Source organism: Camponotus vicinus, unplaced genomic scaffold, assembly GCF_025532165.1.
Source record: "Camponotus vicinus isolate PSW18456_S1 unplaced genomic scaffold, iyCamVici1.0 SCAF_9, whole genome shotgun sequence".
Lineage (NCBI taxonomy): Eukaryota > Metazoa > Arthropoda > Insecta > Hymenoptera > Formicidae > Camponotus > Camponotus vicinus.
Genome location: NW_028141981.1, coordinates 18,552,898 through 18,567,413, shown reverse-complemented (window position 1 = coordinate 18,567,413; position 14,516 = coordinate 18,552,898). Strand labels below are relative to the sequence as shown.

General features: G+C 27.4%; 1 protein-coding gene across 4 annotated transcripts in view; it reads left to right on the top strand.

Annotated features, from left to right (window-relative positions):
• Pns (DENN domain containing pinstripe) overlaps positions 1–14,516 on the top strand; it is a 25,942-nt gene extending 11,426 nt beyond the window's left edge. The window contains exons 4-20 of one of the 4 annotated variants that reach the window (XM_083108041.1): positions 849–1,069; positions 1,289–1,483; positions 2,262–2,733; positions 3,185–3,321; positions 3,401–3,582; positions 3,665–3,837; positions 3,997–4,208; positions 4,898–5,104; positions 5,493–5,667; positions 6,383–6,647; positions 7,178–7,285; positions 8,366–8,630; positions 9,216–9,483; positions 9,695–10,007; positions 10,320–10,496; positions 10,577–10,787; positions 11,436–14,516. In XM_083108041.1, coding sequence (XP_082964167.1) covers positions 849–1,069; positions 1,289–1,483; positions 2,262–2,733; positions 3,185–3,321; positions 3,401–3,582; positions 3,665–3,837; positions 3,997–4,208; positions 4,898–5,104; positions 5,493–5,667; positions 6,383–6,647; positions 7,178–7,285; positions 8,366–8,630; positions 9,216–9,483; positions 9,695–10,007; positions 10,320–10,496; positions 10,577–10,787; positions 11,436–11,625 — 3,771 coding nt within the window. In that variant the 3' untranslated portion in view covers positions 11,626–14,516. Of the gene's footprint in view, positions 1–786; positions 1,070–1,288; positions 1,484–2,261; positions 2,734–3,184; positions 3,322–3,400; positions 3,583–3,664; positions 3,838–3,996; positions 4,209–4,897; positions 5,105–5,492; positions 5,668–6,382; positions 6,648–6,826; positions 6,863–7,177; positions 7,286–8,365; positions 8,631–9,215; positions 9,484–9,694; positions 10,008–10,319; positions 10,497–10,576; positions 10,788–11,435 lie in introns of all 4 variants that reach the window. The other 3 variants (XM_083108042.1, XM_083108044.1, XM_083108043.1) reach the window with 3 other exon arrangements.

The following is a 14,516-nucleotide window of genomic DNA, read 5'->3' as shown; positions in this document are numbered from 1 at the left end:
AATCGACGTAACAAATAAATTAATTATTTATTAAAATATATTGATGAATGGCAAATGCGAACCAAATCTATATTGGTAAAAATTGTTAAATGTATAGAGATAGTCTATTTGTGTTGATATTTAGATATCTAGAACTTTATTATTCACTGTCTATTTTTTAAAAATTGTTAATTCTGTTATTACTATATTTTTCTTATTAAACTAAAAATTAATATAAAATTTACTAACATTTACATCTCCAAAGTTTTTATTTAAAAAATGTCACATATTTATTTGAATTACTATAATTAAAACTATTATAATATTGATTTTATTTTTTTTTAAATTATAGTAACTAATATGGGATTTATTAATTAAAGCATAAATTTTTTTTGCAAGTTATATAAATATATTTTAATGTTATGTATTAGTTTTTGCCAGTTTATTTCACTGGATGAAGTCCGGAACAGCAAAAACCGGAATTTACCATGTTTTTTCCATTTTTGAACTTTTCCGGACAACTCCGTTTGTATATAATTCGAAAAATACGAAGACCTTAACAGCTGAATAAATATTTTCATTTATTAATAACATGTAATTAAATTTAATATTTAGAGATACAATATACTTTAAATTATTAGCACATCTAAATATTTATTTATTAATATATTTATTGATATTAATATAAACGCATGTATTTACTCGAGTGTTAATAAAATTAATTATTGTTAAAAATAAATTTTATTCTACATTACGTGGAGAGATAGATTCAAAGTGTTTTTAGCGATATTCTCTACCGTTAATTAGATTCAGAGAACATTTGCGTCGCACAGTCAAGGGGAGTAACTTATCGATTACATTGATAATAGCTTTGTCTGCCAAGCGGTTTGCGCTTTCGTACTCAAAAGCATTCGGTGGAGCCGACCTTCCACTCCTTCGTCCTGACGAAGGAAGATGGTCATAGAACGTATGGGTTCAGCCTTGTTTTCTACGAGGAGTGCCGCAATCGCAAAATATGCGCTGCAATGCAAACGTTACAGGCGATGCACATCACGGAGCTCAGTAGCGGTCAGAACGGCACGCCTCCCACGTACGTCTACTTTCCGTATAATATAAGTATATTTGTGATTTTTTTTATATAAAAATCGACATTTTCTTAACGCTAGATTTCACATCTGATACATTGCAAATTTTTATTTTCCTTTTCTAGATAAAAATTTTAATTTATCTTGCCAATTTTCTTTCTCTCTGTTATTCCTTTGTATTATTTTCATCATAAAAATTTCTAAAGCATGGTTTGATTTTTCAGAGCGAGGAAGGGCCAGGATGGACACAACACAAGATCGTTACCACGTCATTTTAAATTATCAGCCCATTCACCTGGTGCTGCATTAGGATACTATGATTCTATCAAAGACAAGTTGCTAGTGACCAAATCAATATCCTTGCTATGCCAACAGCCTTACCTCTACGCGGCAAAAACGTTCCTCACTAATCTTTACAAGTAGGAAATTTTCACAAATCTCTATAAATCTCTATAAATTGTTTATGTCATGTATTGTACAATTATTCACGTTATAGTCAAATATTTATAACAAACAATTTGAAATAATATTAAAAGAAATAATGCGAAATCTTATAATTAATTATAATTTAATATTATAATTTATAAATTTATAATTTAATATTATAATTTAATTATATTATGTGTTAAATTATATATCTAAATTTTGTCAACCAATGAGCACAAGACAGTAATTTGATTTTTAAGAAAAATTTATTTAAAAAGAATATGACTTTTTTCTTGTATAATTTATTTCTTTTGTTATTATAAATTTTTGTTGGATTCTTTCGGATATTATTTTCATATTTCCAAAGAACGAAAAAACTAAAGTAAACTATTAATTATAATTTTTCCTAATAATTATAACATCTACATGTGTTATACAAATATTTTGTATTGCATCTTGCATCTATTGCATTATGACTACATTGAAATTCATGTAACGCGCAACGTTTTATATAAATGGTACATGATTTCTTCGAAATACTTCGATAGAGACTACACTAACAAGAAATTCTTGAATTAATCTTTTTATTATGCTGTGTAGATCTGTTTTAGAACATGAGAATTTCTTGGAAGCGATAAAATCATTACTGTTTTACATTGCAGAATTGACGGACAAAATATATAATATATGTAGTAACATAATACTACATTATATATATAGATAAAATTATACATATATATTAAGGATTGTAATGATCAATGAAATTTTCAGGTGTGTTCCTAGACATCCTGGGCCTGGGCTTAGCTTAGAATCTTACGTCTACAATGTTCTGTATAATGTACCGGTACCATTGCCTGGCAAATCGTTGAAGTTTTTCGTACCTAATGATGAACCAGCGAAATTACCCTTGGAACTGGTTATCTATCAACCATCTCCGTTGCTGGAGCTACCGATGTTGGACTATCCTCTCAAGGATATATTCACGTGGCTAGGTGCAGATTGTCTAATCCAGTTATTCACGTGCGTTCTGTTAGAGAATCAAGTTCTCTTGAGGAGCGCCGATTTTCATAAGCTGATGGTGGTATCCGAATGTATAACGGCGCTCTTGTTTCCGTTCTCTTGGCAACATGTCTACGTGCCAATATTGCCCGCCAGTCTGCATCACTTCTTGGATGCTCCGGTGCCCTTTATAATGGGTCTGCATGCGCAAAGCGAGGGCGGCGTATTGAAGATTGCTAGTGAAGTATGTTTTTTTCTTAGAATTCTTTTTTTATACTTTATTTTTGTTTATTGTATTCGAGAGGAAATAATTGCATCTAAATAATGCATAATATTATCAATCTCATAATATTATCATGTAAATCTGCAATTAACTGTGATTTTGATATTTTAATAATTATTTAACAATTTTTATTTTGATATCTTTTTTTTACTAATATAATAATAAAAATTCAAATATCCAATGCTATAGACCTATTCATTGATACATCCAGATATATTAATACATTCATACATTCAGAATTGAAAAACGTCAGATTTGTTTTTTTCATATTAATTAAGATGTATCTTGAATCAGAAGAAAATAATATGTTTAATACTTTTTTATTATTAATTTTTTTCTGTAGCCTGTTGATAATGAAAAATTAAGACAATTGTTTATTGCCAAGTGTAATGCTAATCGTGTTTGTTCACAGGCAAATCTTTGTTATGTAGATATAGATAAACAGAGTAGCCAATTTCCGGAAGAATTACCTGTGTTTCCTTATAAAATGCAGTTTATTGCTGAGATTAGAGCGCTTCTGAACAAGTACAAAGTACCACATTCAGGAAAGTGAGTTAATCTTTGTCTTTAATTAAGATGGAAATCAGGATATTACTTTGTATCTAAACCGAACAAAAAACCTTACTAGGACTGATAACATGGTCATAAATTATTATAATGGCGACATCATGACCAGTAGTCTGACGCTTCCTGGTTCTGGTTTTCATCTTCCTCGCAGAAAACATTCTCTACACGACGTGTTAGATTGGGATCGGCCGGAACCAGAGCCGCAATCGGACAATTTGCAAAGAACAGTAGATAAGAGATTAGGTAACGCGTAAAATATTTTTCGATGTTTAGAAATATATTATAATAAAAATTATTTTTAAATTCTTGATTTTTTTTATTACAGTCAATGTAGATGATATTGATCCTACAGAGGATATTACGTCGGAAAAGATACTCACGCCGCAAGAAGAATATCGAGAGACTCTCGATTTCAATAATGCTGTTAGAGAGATCTTTTTGAATCGTTTTGTACAAATGTTTTCTAGTTACGAACATTTTGTTATCCAACCGAGTCAGGTACGAAATGTAAAGTTTCTGAAAATTAAAAATTATGAGAAATGTGTACATATATATATATATATATATATATATATAGTGTTATTGCTTAAAAAATTAATTTCTAATATATATATATATATATATATATATATATATATATATTATCTTACATTGAAGGATAAAGATGAATGGATAAATAATAGGGATAGTATGCACGTTTTCGACAAAGCCACGTTTTTATCCGACCAGCCTACGCCACATCTGCCATTTTTGTCGAGATTCCTGGAAACGCAGATGTTTGCCTCTCTTGTTGATAGTAAAGTGATGTCAACGTGGAGCGAACTCGATTGTAATATTAAAGTCTTCGATCAAAGAATTTCCGCTTTAAAGTAAGTCTTAATAATATAATATTATAATAATATAATTATAATAATATAACCATAATATAATTATAATAATATAAGTCTTAATAATATAATATTATCATAATAATATAATATTCGGATGTCTCGAATTTAAATGTCAAAATTTTGGAAGCGTGTGAGGGATCGATAAACTAAGAAAAAATTTCTAGAGATTTTTGCTTCGTTTTGGAGAAAATCACAAAAAAGTAAAAAAGTTTTCATTTTTTTATTTATTTATTACTTATTTATTTCGTGTTGTTACTTTCTTTTAATGGAGGTATTATTAAAAAAATGTATAAATATATATAAACATAAACAATAAAATAAACAGAATACAATAATTCTGCGTTGTATTTATTTACAATCTCTAACTTCAGAGAGATTTTAATTCACTCTTTTTTTTAATTACGTTTATTTTTATTTCATGGTATTTTTCGATAAATTTAATTTAATGTTATTTTGTTTTTTATTTTTTTGCGATTTTCTTAAAAAATAAATAAATTTTTAAAAAACTTCTTTTCTTAATTTATCGATCTTTTAAACGTTACCATAGTTTTAACATTTAAATTCGGGATACCCTATATAATGTTTTTCTTATTCGAAATTTTAATGATTTTTATTTATCTGAATTATAGAAAACTTTTTAATATTATTTGATTTTTTCTGTATTTTAGAAAGAAAGTTGGAGAAAGCATCATACGATCAATGCGATATGAGCCTTACACAAACATTACAGATACACAACAAATACTCAAACAGAGATTAACCAATGTAGACTTTGAGACGAATCCGCCTACGGAAATTCTTCCTCATAGAGCCGCATATTTTCGCAGTTTTCCTTTGCTAGATAACGTCGTATTAAATAAAGAACCAGCTCAAAGGTTTGATATGATTATTCATAATGTTTTTAATTAGATATAATCTGTTATTTTCAAATTTATTAATGTTTACTATCTCTATTTTGTGCTTCCTGTGTAGTATACTTCGGTAAGAAATAACTTTTACTATAAATAGAATAGAGTAATATCGCTTTCCTTAAAGCGCGTTAAGTCTTTAATTCGTAAGGTATTTTTTATCTAATGTTCGAACTTATTTCGAGAAAAAATCTTATGTATTATATAGTTATATATGTATTATATACTTCATTTATTTTTACTATAAATTTTTTAGAAATGTGCTTTAATATATATATTTATAAATCGTAGTGTGCTCGCGGTTTAATAATGATACAACTAGATTTTTTCCTCAATCGCTTTCTTTTATCTACAGTAGTAGAAGAGGCCAGACACAGTGGAAATACAAAATGAAATCCATGGATACAAATGGGAAACCTGTAACGCCCCAAGAATCTCAGTCGCCTCGACCTCAAACTAAACTTTCGACGGACATGAGTCCCGCTTTAATAGCGCAAGCTAATTGGACATTCGTAGAAAAATTGCTCAAGGTACTTGCTTCCTTACAGCTATGATTTAACACAATTATTGAATGTCTTATTTCAATTATTTTTATTCGTTAAATATATATATTAAATAGTAATCAATATATTAAATAGTCATTATTATTATCTAGGATAAAATGATGTAATACACGCCCCATTTTCTTAAATCAATATAAAATATACTTATGATGAACAGATTTTATATTAGTTTATGAAGTTTATACAAAGAATTACTAATATTATAATTAATTTTTGATTAATTAAAGTATTCTAGTTATGAGATTTTTGAAAATATTGAAAAGGGCACTTTTTTCCCGACTTCGGTGAAAAGTACCTCAGATAACTATAATCAATAAAAATATTTTTTTTTTATTTTAAAATTTGATAAAACAAAATTTCATATTTAATAAAAAACATAATACAGGTTGAATATTTACAAGGATTATATTTTTGGAGGATTATAGTTTGAATATTACAAGGATTATAGTTTGAATGTGTATTGTATGTATGTAAAATCACATTCAGAGCAGTTTCGTGCAGTCTCTCGACGTACTATCGTCGTATCTATCGATTTTCGTTTCAATAAGACTGGTGAGCTCATTATATTTGAGCAATGAATGGAACATTTTTCTAATTTGCCGGGGAATATTACATCGTTTTATGCTATATATAAAATTATTACAATTGTAAAGTCGTTATAAGTATGTTATTTTATGATAAGGATTGTAAATCCAAGACAAAAAGGATGTTGGTGGAGAAAATGGGATCGGAAGCAGTCGCACTTGGTCACGGAGGCGAATCTCTATCCGATGTTGAGGAGAATACTCTAGTCGCTAGTCTTTGTGATCTATTGGAACGAGTATGGAGCCATGGGCTGCAAAACAAGCAAGGCAAGAGCGCTCTTTGGTCACATTTGACCATGTACCAAGAATCGGAGGAATGTAACGATGCGACCAAGTCTATAGATGCCAATTTTCTTTCCCCTGGTAAGATATGCATGTGTGTTTTGCGCAAAAAAATTACGGTTTAATATATATATTTTCAAGTATTTATACGTATTTCTTGTATAATATAAATATATAAATACATATATACATATATACAAGAGAATAGTAGTATAATTCATCAATCACAAATTAAATATTATTATTTTGCGGAAATGCAGCGCTAGCGTGGTCCGTGCTGCGGAAACGACTCGATTGTACGTGTCTCCGTTTTATAATAAGATAAAGTGTTATAAAAAGTAGAGATTAGTTCTTCGTACGTAGATATCCTGCACTGTTAGTTTTGTAAGTGATCCACCAAAATAGTTTATATTACGTGTTTACGCTGCGCCGCACGTGTTACTTGAGTAGAAAGATATTTTAGAGCATAATATAAAAAATTAAATTAGCAATAAACACACACACACACACACATACATACATACACAATCTGTGCGCAAGATTTATTATTTTCCTTTATTGTTATTAAGTTTAATTTTTCTTTCTTTTATTTCATTTTATGTTGTAATTAGCAAAGAAATCGCCGAATAAGTTTTTCGGAATACCGGACCGTTTGGTTTCATCCTTGAGAGGCAAAAGTATTATTGAAATTGCTTCTTACATCAAGGAAAATTTGAATGGTAAGCCTCGATATTGGCTTGCCATAAAAAAAAGAAACATACGCGGGCTAATTTAATGATGATTTTTTTCTTTTCTTTGCATCCTATTGCATTTTTTGGAATTGTATTGTAAAAAGCTCGTAAATGTGCTTAATTAATAAATATTACAATTATTTTATAGAGTGACATTTTTTTATTACATATTATTTTAATATTTCTGTTTAAAGAAATCCATAATTTTTAATAATTTTAATGGAAACAATTGCATGTTAAATATTATCATAATACTGATATGTATGTTACAATGGAAACCTGAAAATCCGTTAAAATTTTAGTTGGAAATTCTAGTTTTAATTAAGCCCTCTCGGCAATTCGTGTCGTTCTAGTTGAAATAATTTAGTTAAAACTAGAATAAACTGACCGTTTTAGTAAATTCACGTTTTAATTAAAATAATTTAGTTAAAACTAAAGTCCTGACTGCATTAGTATATTCACGTTCTAATTGAAATAATTTAATTAAAACTAGAATTGACTGATTGTTAATGAATTCGGAATGGAAAGCCAAGACATAGCCAAAGTCACGGTTCAGTTGAAAGAGCCAATTAGAACATAGAAAATATGTTAGCCTGATGAATAAAAGAGAATAATATTGCCAACTGGTCGAATGAGGTTTGTACAATTTATAAGAAATAAAATCCTTCCTTTAGGAATCAAACAATTACCTTACGCAGTGTGCAACGCGAATTGTCAAGTGGATTTAGTTAAAATTAGAATTTCGCAGTAAATTCGGATTTGATGGATTACAGGTTTTAACTGTAACATATATATATATATATATATATATATATATATATATATATATAAATTATTTATAGAGATTATATGTGTACGTGTGCGTATGTACTTTTGACAGTTTGTAAAGCATGATGTCGGATTTGCATGTGCATATTATTATCTGCAAAAATATATATTGAATACAATCAAAAGAGAGAATGACTGTTTGAACAAAAAGAATATTATTCTTGTTTTCGTTTTGTCTATATATCTTTTGCTTGATTGGAAGAAGAAATGTCTGTTATCTAAAATATTTTATTGCGATAGATTTGTCTAATTTGCAATTGGAAACGGACGTTTCGCCCACGAGGGGTACGGACAAACATAAATCTCCCGGTGAGAGGAAAACCATCGGTCCGGAACACTTAAGGCCTCTTCCGGACTCTCTAATCTTCGACATTCGTAACGTACAAGCCATGACTGATATTAAAACACACATTGGATATGCAAGAGCATGGGTGCGATTGGCTCTTGAGAAAAAATTGCTGTCACGCCATTTGAAAACGTTATTGTCGGATAGTGCTTTATTGAGGTATGTTTTGAAAATGATTAAATATAGTATAATTTTCACGCGCGATACAATATTCAATAAATTATTATATAAAGCTAAATAATAAAATAATAATATCTTGTAACACTTTATATGAAACTGACACTTTATATTCTGTATATCTTTTATTATAAATTTTAATATTTTAATTTAAATATTTCATAACAATGATTTTGTAAATGAATAAGGATATGAAAAAATATAATAAAATTGATTATATAATTTGTTTTCTATTTGCTGTGATAAGCAGGACACTCGTAAAAATTATATCACTTCAGAAATAAATTATATAATATATACTATATATTTTATATGATATATTATAGTATATTAATTATATTGCGATATTTTAATATTAATATTAGTAAAAAAATGAAATATTATTAATATATATTTTTAAAATTATAGAATATTTTTCAATGCATACAATAAATATATAGAAGATTCTGATTATTTCAGAACAAATAACTTTTTAGATTATTTTCATAATTGCGATCCATTCATAATAGATTTGATTTTTTTTAAATATTAATAATTATAATTGCTTATCTTTCAATGATTTATTAGGAGTCAGTATAAACGATCAGCATTTTTACGCTGTGAGGAGGAGAAAGAGCAATTTTTGTATCATCTTCTGACTCTTAATGCTGTTGATTATTTCTGCTTTACAAACAATTATCCGACAACGAAATTACCGTATCGAGTTGTGATATTTCCCAGCCGAAAAGCAAGCGCCGCTACGACTTCGGCTAATAGTTGGATTGCTATTTCCGGTACGCTCTGTGAAACCAATCCCGTACCTATACCGAAAGGAGCGTTAGAATTTGTATTTCATGTAGGTATATATTTTATATCACTGCTATTTAATGCTATATTAAATAAAATTATTATCTTCTATTAAATTTTAATTAAATGAGTTTTATTGAAACTAGTTCTATTCTATTATATCTATTAAATATTTCTACCATATTTATTAATTATTTCAGTCATTTTTTATAGAATAGACATTTTATTATAATTATTTTCATGATTTTCTCCCTTTTTAGCATAAAAATTTAGGTGTGTTGTCTACATTAAGAATTGGACACGACAATACTGGATTGTCACCAAAATGGATGGTGGAACATGTTGTAGTGCGAAATGAAGTAACTGGACACACATTTAAGTTTCCCTGTGGTCGTTGGCTTGGCAGAGGAATAGACGACGGATCCACCGAGCGTTTATTAGTGGGTGCTTTAGTACCACGCAGCATTGACAGTGAAGAGTTGGTGGAATCATGCTCTACGCCACCGAGATGTAGATCTCCGAGTATACCTAGACGTCCCATACTATCGCAAGTCGAACTGCAACACATGCTCGGTAAATTAATAATAGTACTATTTACTGACTTTTGACTCTGACTATATTGTATCCTGGGTACTTTTGTTGTTCATTAATTGAAGTAGATATTTAATTTATTCTATATGTTAATATTTAGTATTATTATATGCGTGTAAAATGTTATTAAAAAAATTTGTTATTAAATTATAATGTTATTGAAAAAAATGACAAAAAATTCACATATATATCATTCATATTTCAAAGATGATAATTTTCTTATTATAATTAATTTAAAGATTCAAACTATATAAAAAACTTAAGAAAAATATAATTTTAAATAAAATTATTTAGGCGAAGCTGTAAATGCCATAGTCAAATATCACTACAGAAGAGAGTGTCAAGACGGCTCTTTGACAGCTCTGTTGTGTGGAGAGGGCGGTCTTGTGCCATCTTTAGAACAAATATTTCTATTTGGTTTTAAAAATCAAAGAATATTTGGAAGAAATTTCTACGTATGGGATTATTTTTGTGAGTATAATCAATCATTCATTTATAATCATCAGGAAAAATATAGAGATTATAACAATATATAACTGAATCTATTGCAGTGCGCGTGAAAGAAAATTTTGAGATTTCTTTGCTGGAGGAAATGGATGAGTATTCTCAAAGACTTAATCGAGATAGAAGAGTATATACGGAGAGCAGCCAAAGATTTACTATTTTAAGATGTTATTGTCATCTCATTGATCAAATTAATATGTTTAGTCAGACTTTAGGGAAAGATGGAAAATTTCAATTATTTATCTGTTTAGCAGCGAGGTAAATTTTGTAAATATCTTTAACGATATATAGAGTGTTCTATTTTAATTGCTCCAGACAAATATTCTTATAAATCACACATTACTGTGAAAAATATTTCAGACAAAATTTGTTTGGCTGAAAAAATGATAAAATTACTTCTTCTTAAAAATAATTGTGTTTTCTTTATGCTAATTTCTTTACATCATTGATTTCTTCTATTATTTTGTGTATACAAGTATTGAGGTAAGATAATAAAAAAATAAATATTTTACGATTTATATTTCATAGTTTGTGCAAAATTATATCAAATTAAAATATGCAATATTTCGTAAACTACTTAATTTTTTTATAACTATTCTGATAACTATTCTTTTTATATCGAATATTACAAAGAATCGATTTGTATGAATAAATTAGTGTAGTTCCATTTATAAAAAATATTGACCTTTGACAACACTATTTACATGAGCACTTACAAGATTAAATTAATTTCTCTATTTTTTTTCTCTTTAAGCCAAATAAATTTTACCTGAAACATTTTCCATGATAATGCATCATTTATAAAATATTTACATGGAATAATTAACATGAAAGTTCTATACAGATTATATAGATTATCTATCTTTTCTTTTTATTTAAATTTAATCGTCAATGTGTAATTTTCAGAGAGCAACTTCTACATCCAATGTTACGTCCAATGAGTGACGCGCGTTCTACGACAGATATGTACGAGGAAAATTCGTTTCTACGAAATTCTACATTATTGACTTTTCTCATTCATATTCTCGAGCCATTGAGCGAATTCCATATTGTCCTCGAGAAGAGCTTGACTCACGGAATCTCTAGTATATGTTAGTATTTGCCAAATGGTATCAATTGTAGATATTCCGTGTTCCTTCGGTAAGTGTTGCGAATTATATGAAATAATTATAATCGTAAAAAAACCCACATCAAGCTTTCCAACGTTATATAATAAGAATGTATTTGTTACCATGGCGTTTTTAATTATTGACGAAATTAGAGAATAATTAAGAGCCTTTCATAAATAGGAACACACCAGGAACATACTTTTAATTGATAAAAAAGCCAATTAATTCTAAACAGTAACAAATGAGAAATTCAATTGTTATTACGTATGACGATAAAAGATTCGACAAATTTTATCATTAAGGAAAATTTAAAAATATGTAATATTAAATCTAAAGACTGTTATGAGGATGTAGCTGTATCATATGCATCTTTAAACAACAAATTAATGACAAGAAATAATACGAGATTTATTAGATATAATATTAAATAAGAAGAACATATAGATCTCGTCCTATTTCAGAAACTTACAATAATATCTTATCGGTGATAAAAAAAATTAATATATAATTGAAATATATTTGGCTCTATCTTGCCATAACTATTAATGCGATACAAATGGAGTTTGTTGAAATATTTATACTAGTGACGAATCATGTACCAAAGATGTGATCCCATTTATTCAGTTTATATCATTTTGTATTAGCCTTTGTTATTAAATATTAAGTTTTTTAATATTACATTGTCATATATTTTGGATGCATGCAGAATATTCTGAAATCATTTTTATATTTATACTGATACACATATAGATTAATGATAATTTTTTAATTCTAGAATAAAAATCTTGATACGAAAAATTATCACAAAATATTCACGTACATATGTATAATCTTATGAGTCTCATTCAAAAAAATTAATAGAAAGAAAGAATTACCTTTTTTAATGGCTGTGCTTCATATTTGCATGCTATGAGATTGAATATAATTTGTATTAATCACGTGAGTACACTAACATGACAATTTTATGTTATATGTATAAAAAAAGAAAAGAGTGATTATCACATCTCCTTTTCTATTACTACGATTTATTTTTCAATGTTCGCGAATGAACTGTTTTATTTGATTCCATATTCGGCACCATGGAATAAAAATTTCTACTATGAGATTTATATTCTTCAGCTCACATAAATTTTGTTTTTATTCCAATGAGAGATATTAAAATCCCTTCAAATCAAACTAAATCTTAATCTGCGAGATAGTATATGAACTGGAATCGAAACTCTAATTATCAGATGATAATTAATTAAACTTAATTATCAAATGATTGCTCTAATTAATCTATATTTTATGTTTAATTATTGTTGCAAATTTTAATAAGCTATATACATTCTAAGTTACAATCATACGTAAATGTAAGAAAGTCTTTTGATTTTATTATAAGAATTACCTTTCTTAATTCTTTTGATGTCTAGATGTTTTGCGAATTTATACTTCAATAATAATTTACGTACAAATTTATTATCTATATATTTTATCGTAACCATATAAAAAAAAAACAAGAAAACTGTCATTGAATTTCATCAAATGGACCAAATGACGTAACCATGTTTAGAATGCTCCATCTTTCTAAAAAAAAAATCGATAAATTAATAAAAAATATTTGTTTATTTTTTTTTGCATGATTTATGAAATAATAAATGAACAAACTTTTTGATCAATCAAATATTGCTCGGTGATCAGAAACTATTATTGAAAATTTGATATACATGGTCTTTATAAGTAACATGGAATAATAATATTGTGACTATTGTAAAAAATAATTCCTAAAGTACAATCCTACAAATATTTCTCATTGACTCAAAACTTTATTGGACACTCAAGATTCAAGAACTGTTTGATCAATTTTTTTTTCAAACTATAATATATATATCTTGATTCTACAATATTAAATGTCATTTTGTTATAATATCTCGATATTGGTATATTAGTTTGCAAAAAAGTATCAAACAGTTTGGCCAAATATGAGATTATAATTAACTTTTGCATTAATCTATATATATATATATATATATGTATATAATTCTTCCTTTACAAAGATGACGTACCGATTTCCTATTTATTTTCAATTATTCGGTTATTATTCTCGCAATATAATAATCACGCTTCCTTAAACATTTGATGGTGATTAATGAATCTGGAGTTAGAGGATAGAACACACACACACACACACACACACACACATATATATACACGATTGTCCCTATAATTTAATTTACAGTAATAGCTTATTTGAAATTATGAGAGCTATATGTTATAAAGATTGTAATATCTTTAAATTTTCGCATATTTATCTTGCAAAAATTTATTAAATTTCTTCAATATATTTTTAAATATATGTATTAATATACGTATTTCAAAAAATATTAATTCTGTATGTTTTTACAATATTCAAAATTAAATCAAAATTATTAACGAGTATAGCATATTATGAAACTAGACAAATACATTATAAAATATAAACCACTTATTTTAAAAAGTAGTGTAAATTCAACGTCGCACATTTTGTAAAAATTGATTTATATTTACATATTATTGGAGTTTTCATTATTTAAAAAAAAAGCATCGATTTTATGTTAATAATTTATTCAAAATGAACAATTCGCATATTCCTAGAGCGATATTATACACATATAGCAATATGTAATATTATCTTTTGAAAGACGTGTTTATTCCAATATTATCTTTTATCCTACATTATAATTGTAATTAATAGTAAAGAAAAAATTGATTAGAGAACGGCGCCGTAATTAATTTAGTTATTTCATTTAGCTAGCTTGTATATTGAAATTTCATTGCTGGTGTAATTCTGGCTCACAATATTCTATATCTAGCGATTTAATTATATATTATATCCAATATAAAATTGATAACTTAAAAA